This window comes from Nicotiana attenuata, unplaced genomic scaffold (assembly GCF_001879085.1).
Source record: "Nicotiana attenuata strain UT unplaced genomic scaffold, NIATTr2, whole genome shotgun sequence".
Lineage (NCBI taxonomy): Eukaryota > Viridiplantae > Streptophyta > Magnoliopsida > Solanales > Solanaceae > Nicotiana > Nicotiana attenuata.
Window position 1 is genome coordinate 102,931 of NW_017670974.1, and position 8,260 is coordinate 111,190.

Genomic DNA, 8,260 nt, shown 5'->3' on the forward strand with positions numbered 1-8,260 from the left:
GATTACACCGGAAAAGCTAGAATAGTTGTGTTGGTGATATAAGGTCATTGGACCTAGAATGGATACTATCAGGTTTGATTACAGCCTGTTGGAAGAATGATTTAGAATTTGGCTAAAATAATTGGCTATGGTAATTGTTGAACAAGGGAAAGCTCCGTAACTTGTTGATCTGGTAAGTGGTCATGAAATTTCGCGTGTTTCTTTCATTATCGGCAGTGTACGAAGGTTTTGGAATGAGGTGTTGTTTGATATAGGGTTTAATACCGGTATCGGGTTTGCTTTTAAGCAACTACAATGATTAGAAACTATTGCGAGTATGCGGGTTGTGTGGTATATCATGTGATTACATCTGGAGTTATGGCTAAGGCTTAATACAACTTGTTAAGACGCATACGGAGTGTAGATGTGAGATTCGGGTCTTGAAAATAAATTTTGGATGTTGGAAATTGGATTCCAAGGTTTATGGGCTAATGCTAAATTAGTAATTTTCAGTTATGTGGTGTCGCCAGGCCTATATGGAATAGGGTGACGTGGGATCATCCCCGTGTATGTGCGTGATAAGGTGAAATAGTGATTTGAAGGTTTAGGCACAACTCTTGGCACGTTCGAGGACGAACATATGTTTAAGTGGAGGAGAATGTAATGACCCGACTTGTAGTTTTGAGAATTAATGTTCTGTTCGGTTGCTTAAGGTCTATGTTTAAGTGGGGGAGAATGTAATGACCCGACTTGTCGATTTGAGAATTAGTGTTCCGTTCGGTTGCTTAAGGTCTCGAGCAGCTTTTAAATGTGTATTATGACTTGCGAGGGTGGTCAAGTTTGGTTTTCGGATCCGGATTTAATTTAAAGAACAATTCCTGTTTTGAAAGCTTAAATGAAAAGAGTTGACCAAAGTTTGACTTTTGTGCAAACGACTCCAGAATAAAATTTTGATGATTCCAATAGCTTCGTATCATGATTTCGGACTTAGGCGTGCGTTCAAGATTGGATTGGAAGTCCGTAGAATAAATTGAAGCATTTTGGCAAAAGTTGGAAAAATGGAATTCGAAAGTTTAACCGACAGTTGACCTTTTGATATCGGGGTCGAAATCCGATTCGGAAAATTGGAATAGGTTCGTTATGTCATTTATGACTTGTGTGCAAAATTTGAGGTCAATCGAACTTGATTTGATAGGCTTCGGCATTGAATGTAGAAGTTGGAATTTCTTAGTTTCATTAGGCTTGAATTTGGCTATGATTCGTATTTTTAGCGTGTTTGATGTTATTTGAGGCCTCGACTAAGTCCGTGATATATTTTGAGACTTGTTGGTATGTTCGGACGGGGTCCCGAGGGGCTCGGGTGAGTTTCAGGGTGATTTCAGACCAATTCTAAGCCATTTATAGCTACTGATTTTGGCTACAGCAGTGTGCTATGCGATCGCGTGGAATTGGCCACGATCGCGAAGCACAAAATGGGAAAAAATGGCCAGTGAATCGCGATCGTGGAAGGTCTTTCGCGATTGCGTAAAGGAAAATCTCTGCTAGACTGACCCGACTTTGGTAGCTTATATCTCGCAATCTATAAGGAATTTGGAGATGATCCAAAAACGAAAGTTGTAGCCCTTTTGTCTAGTTTTCAGAAAATCAAACCAATTTTTATTTGGAGTTGTGTACAAAAGGTTATGGTTGATATATTATAGGCTGTCCGGGAGGAGTTTGGAAATCGCGAAGAAGAAATTTGTGCGGCATAGGGCTGAATTTGACAGCTTATATCTCGAACTCTATAAGAAATTGGGAGATGACCAAAACATGAAAATTGTATTTCTTGGTGTCTAGTTTTCAGAATGTTAAAACATTTATTATTTGAAGTTTGGTACAAAAGGTTATGATCATTATACTAGAGGATGTCCGGAAGAGTTGGAGAAGGCTGTTGGAAAATTTGTGCTTCGCGATCGCGGGAGAATGGCCGCGATCGCATAGAGTGAAATTTTTTTATGCTTCGCGATCATGGGAGTTTGGATGCGATTGACTGGGCAGGAGTATTAAGTTCTGAAAATGGGTAGTCCCATTTTCCATTTTTAACGATTTGGAGCTCGGGGAGAGGCGATTTTCGAGAGACTTGCTAGGAAAACATCGGGGTAAGTGTTCTTAACTCAATCTTGGTTAAAATACCTGAATCAATTGTTTTTTCTACCCCTAAATCAGTGAATTGGGTTGAAAATGGTGAAAAATTTCAGACTTTAATTGAGGATTTGGAGGTCGAGTTGATGCCAGAATTTGATAAAAATTGTATGGTTGGACTGGTGGTTGGACGGGCGTTCATATTTCATAAATTTTGTCGGGTTCCGAGGCGTGGGCCCCAATGACGATTTTGGAGTGTAATTTTGGATTTTATTGGAAAATTGTTATTTTCATATGGAATTAATTCCTATAATATGTTTTGATTGAATCAAATTAATGGTGACTAGATTCGAGGCGTTTGAAGGCCGATTCTCGAGGCAAGGAATAAAAAATTACACGATTTAAGGTAAGTAACATTTCTAAACTTGGTTTTGAGGGTATGAATCCCCGAGTTTTGTGTTATATCAATTGTTGGAGGTGATGCACATGCTAGGTGACGAGTGTGTGGGCGTGCACTACAGAAATTGTGACTTAAATAAATTCTGTGGAGTAGTAAAATTAAGGAATCATGTCATTATCCGCATATCCTCCACGTGTTAGAGGAAATTGAGCTGAGAGTCGTACTAAAGATCATGTTTAGGTTACGTGCCGATATTTTGGGACCCATAGGGTCATGTTGCTATTGAATTAATTATTTTAAAATGTACATTTCATACTCAATCATGTTATTCATTGTGAGGATATTTATGGGATCGAGGGGCTGCACGCCGCAGCAGGCTTGATAGGTTTTGTTGTTCTACATCGGGGCAGGCGGGCCTTATAGGCTTTATTATTATATGGATCGGGGCTGCCCGCCTGCAGCAGGCCACATTGGCTTTATATCATGCTCGGGCTGAAGGAGCCCCTCCGGAGTCTACCTCCCACACAGTGCGCGTAGATGATTATATATTCGGGATGGACTTCCTAGGGCATGGACTTGCCTTACTTATTTATATTTGTGCTGAATTTCCCTAGACATGGATCTTGTCCAAATGATTATAATTTGGGGATAAATTTACCTTGGGTTGGATTTGGCCTTATACGGTACTGAATCACCGACTGTTAGTTGATATATATATATATATATATATATATATATATATATATAAAATTCCCTAGGCTGGATTGGCCATATACAGTACTCAGTGACCAAGTAATTTGTGATCGTGAGTACAAGAAGTTTTCCAATGAGATGTCATATTTCTCATATCACTCAGTATTGATCTATTTTACTTGAACGAAGTTAATTGCCGAACTTGAAAGCGTGTCTACATTTCTATACTATTATTTCTATACTAGACTGTACCTGCTGAGCTCGTCACTACTTTTAGCCCAAAGATTAGTCTTGTTACTTATTGAGTTGGTTGTACTCATACTACACCCTGCACCTCGTGTGCAGATCCAGGTGCTTTCGGACACGGCGACTGTTAGATCTCAGAGTGTTATCAGTTGAAGACTATCAAGGTAGCTGCCTGGCATGCACTGACCTTTACTCTTTTCCCTTCAGTTATTGTACTCTTTTATATTTTCAGAAAGTGTTTTTATCAATCAGACTTTGTTATCATTTAGATGCCCACGTACTCAATGACACCGGGTTTTGGGAGTGTAATTGTACCAAATATTGTGGGATTTGCTGTAAAAAAATCTAATTATTATATTTTCAAACTTAAAAGAATTTGAGATTTATTGAGGTTATTGGCTTGCCTAGTATTTAGATAGGCGCCATCACGACATGTGAGATTTTGGATCGTGACAGAAGCAAGGACAAAACTACACGGAATCAGGATTGAAGCCAGGAACCTCTCGTACTAAGGCCCGAACGAAGCACCTACAATCGGGGCCATCGTGACAACGGCCCGAATCCGGTTAGGGCTCAGAGACCTCGGAAAGCATTACCAGATGGTTGCGCATAATTAATGAAGGGCCGTGATATTCGCGCTCAACCGGATATCACGGCGTGGATCTCGGCCCTTATCGGTGGCAGATCAGTGTTTAGCAAAAAGGAAGATCTTTACCTTTCTTAGAATCGCACTTAGGGTAAAACTCCCCTACTATATAAAAGGGGAGTTTATTAATCAATAGGGGCACTGTAACACGCATACCAAGACAATATACATTGTTTTCTCTGCTTCTAAAAGTTATTCTAAGTTCTTATTTTTGCTGATAGTTCTGCATAAGTGTTTGGCTCTGAACAAAAGGCAGGCTAATTGTTAAGCTCATAACCGAGCCCGGATTCAATATTACTACTGGTTTGGCTGTTTATTCTATCTTTAGTTTGCTCATCTAATGTTATTAATCACTTGTATTGAATTAGTCAACATATCTTTAAAACCGCGTATAAATCCAATTGTTATCCATTTTTAGGGTAAACAGAATTAATAAACAATTTATCTCAAATTTCGTGCATAAGAAAAAATGAATCCGGGTAATACAAATTGAAAATAAATTTTCTGAACAAGTAATAAGAAGTAGTGGGATTACTAAGAAGTCCTTGGTACTGCTGTTCTCTGTTTCAGCCTCTTCTTTGAAACTTAGCAATGATGAGAAAAATTGCAACAAATAACTTATTGTGGACATCCTCCAAGAACTGAAAGTACATGACACGCCAGGATTTCTTGAAATGCAAAATAGTAAGCACCCCTACGAAGCCAACACAGAAACCAGGTCCTATTCCCGCGTAGAACCATAAATGATTAGACTCCGCGCCACCTTTATCATCTTGATCAAGATTTGGCTGAGATGTTGATCTCTTGTCATGGCAACTTTTCAAGAGTGGCCATCCACAAAGCCCATTTTTTCCAGCGTAGATGGACTTGTCATCCAATGACTGGAGTTGATTTCCAGTAGGAATTGGACCTGATAAATTGTTAAATGACAAGTTCAAGTAGCTCAAATAGTTCAAAGAAGCCAAACCATGAGGGACTGGACCGGAGAGTTTGTTCAGAGACAAATCGAGGGCCTGGAGTTGTTTTATATTGCCTATCATCTTTGGGATGCTTCCGTTGAGATTATTGCTTGACAAATTTAAACTCAGCAATCCTTGTAGCTCTGTTAATTCCTCCGGGATACCTCCTATAAATTTGTTTTCTGAAAGATCCATCAACTTAAGCGATGATATTTGACTATCAGTATACTCCAGAGATCTCCCTTTCATAATGTGATCAAGTCTCTCATTATAGCGAAATCCAAAAGAAGTGTCGTACCTTGATTTGATTTTCATGCAAGTAAAGTTTTTAAAACAAGGAGGGATGCTTCCATCCAAGTTATTGCCACCAAGATTTAAAACACACAAGAAACGTATTTGGCATAGTTGCAAGGGAATGTCACCAAAAAATTCATTTGAATTTAGCCTCAGAATTTGCAATGACTTTACCCTCCTACCAAGCCATGCAGGGATAGTATCCTTGAAATTATTTTCTCCCAAGTGAAGTGATCTCAAATTCGTCAAATTTTGAAGAGTCGAGGGAAGCTTCCCGCTTAGCCTGTTGTTTTGCAAATGCAAATAGCTAAGTTGAATCCCTAAAGCACCTAAAGAAGATGGGATATGACCTTCAAGATTATTATCTGACAGAGTAAGTGTTATTAATCTTTGAAGGTTCCCGAAACATGAAGGAATACTTCCTGATAACAGATTGTTGGAGAGATCGATGGTGGACAAACGTTGAGCATCACAAAAAGCTTCTAGGCCACCAGCTAATTTGTTATTGGAGAGATCAATGGTTCCCAAAGACAGTGTTACATTTCTAAACCAAGCAGGGATCGTATCTGAAATGTTAGCATCGGACATGATCAACCTTTCAAGCTGTAACTGTGTTTCGAGCCAGGGGGGGAAACGAGGCCCTACTGTTATAGATGACATCCCTATCATTCTGACTTGAAAAGGAGGAACCCATGTGTAGATAACATTCACAATCAACGAGTTCCCCGACATTTGCAAGTTCTTCAAATTGCTAAGCTTAGCAAAATAGAGCTCGGTGACCACACCAGTGAATAAGTTGTAGGAGATGTCCAGGTCTTCCAAATTTGATAGTTCCCCAATACTAGATGGAATGCTCCCATTCAAATCATTGTTTGAAATTAACAGGATTTTCAAATTCGTTATCTTACCAATTGAATAAGGGATAGGACCATACAAAGAATTATTGGCAAGATCAACAATTTCAAGATCCTTGTGCTTTTCCAGTCCAGCAGGGAAGTAGTCATTGTACACATTATTGCGTAAGTACAGCTCCTTCAAGGAATTTTTGTAGCAGCTAGATGGATCTCTAATAAATGTCGGAAGTAACCCACTGAAATTGTTATCAGACAAATCAAGAACGCGCAATGTACAGAAACTACTTGTTAGGGACTCCGGGAAAGGCCCTTGCAACATATTGCCAGTCAATTTAAGGACGGAAAGAGACGTTAGATTTCTAAGGCAATGAAAATCTGAGCTTTTAAGTTGATTTCGGGATAAATCCAAATAAACAAGGCTATTCAATCTGCATAACGAATTTAACACTGGATCGCCAAAATGGTTCACCTTAAGATCTAGTGTTTCTAGATCCCTCAGTTGCTCAAAGAAATCAGTTGAACCTTTGAATGAATTTAAACCAAGATTGAGATTCACTAGGCTTGTTAGGTTGGAAAACCATGTAGGGATAGTGGATTCCATGAAATTCATTTGGATATCAAGTGAAGTAAGAGAAGTGAAATTAACATGCATACGAGATGGAAAACTAGTGAGTTTACAACTAACCAAGCTCAATGATAACAATGAAGGAAGCATGTTAATTGAATTAAAAAGATCTTCACTGTTTGGTATGGACAATCCAACAAAGTGTAAGGTTCTTATAGAAGTAAGCCTACCAACCCAAGGAACACTATCCGCTTCAAATAAATTATGCGCTACGACAAAAAAGGTTTTGCAAATTCCTATGTTTAAATGTTGTAACCTTGATAGGTTTCCAAGATGATGAGGAATCTTTCCACCAAAGCCAGCACATGAAAGGTTAAGTAGTCTCAAGTTTTTCAAAGATCCAAGAAATGGTGGAATTTGAATTCTTGAAAAGTTATTGTAGCTCAAGTCGAGGTAACGTAAATGGTTTAGTTTAAGCAAAGAAGGATTTAGCTCACCTCCTAATACAGTTCCTTTGAATTTCTCCCACTTCTTCCAGCTCTCCCTGCTCATTACTGTGGCCAAGTCTTCAGCATTAGGAAATTTGTTAGAAAGATCAAGATTCACGACATGGCGAGTTACGACGTTGCAACCAACTCCCTTCCATTTGCAACAGTTATCTCCAATCCATGACGACAAACGATTTGATTGATCAACTAGGCTTTCCTTGAATTGGATAAGAGCTCTTCTTTCATTCTCAAAACAAGTGACATTAGTACGACGAACTTGGGCGCAAACAATCTCAAGGCTGCTGGCAGCAAAAAGAAAAATAAACAGAGCACAAACAGATTTACGATACTCCATAGCTATTTCCTTTAGTCCTTCAATTTTAATTTTTGCAGGACATTGCTGCATTTAAGAAATTGCGCAAGTTGTACCAAAAAAATATTAAAATTGCGCAAGTGGTACAGGATAAAGGTCCTCTGGTCAAGTCGTTCTGCATTCACATGTGTAAACATTGGAATGTGACTTTTAATCATTAGAGTTCACACATCTTTTTTATTCTCCTCTGAAGGTCACCTTAATTAATCTTGGAAATGGTAATTATAACACATCCTTTTTTTTTTTTTTAAATTTTGAGATTAACGCTTTAGTTATTAAAAGTATCATATGCGAAAACCGCGACGACTAAGGTCGAAATTGTTGGTTGAATTCAGTAGTTTGTAATGAACAGTAAATAAAGCAATGAAAGTAAGCCAAAAAAAAAAAAAGAACAATCTTATTGAGCGTCTTTATGAGCCACCATGCTCGTACGATAGCGTCTGAATGAATTACGCCCATCCCCCTTTTCGCACGTCGCGTTGAGTGGTTGGTAATTACCGAGATACTCACCAATTGTGGGAGGCGTATCTAGCATATTGAATATAAGTCTATCCCTAATATTTCGGGGACGATTGAGGACCAAGTTTGATCCCGAGCTATTACTTCACTGATGGTCGAAACCATCTTTGGGGCGCTTTGCCT

General features: G+C 38.9%; 1 protein-coding gene across 1 annotated transcript; it reads right to left on the reverse strand.

The window, feature by feature from the left end:
• Window positions 1-4,516: 4,516 nt before the first annotated feature.
• Window positions 4,517-7,621, reverse strand: LOC109244954 (receptor-like protein 12). Its single transcript, XM_019412122.1, has one exon. The coding sequence runs from the start codon at window positions 7,598-7,600 to the stop codon at window positions 4,652-4,654; it is 2,949 nt and encodes a 982-aa protein (XP_019267667.1). The 5' UTR covers window positions 7,601-7,621; the 3' UTR covers window positions 4,517-4,651.
• Between the last annotated feature and the right edge of the window lie 639 nt (window positions 7,622-8,260).

What these genes read in the sequence shown, in the direction of transcription:
- LOC109244954 (XM_019412122.1), bottom strand. Translation starts at nt 7,600, where the DNA reads ATGGAGTATCGTAAATCTGTTTGTGCTCTGTTTATTTTTCTTTTTGCT.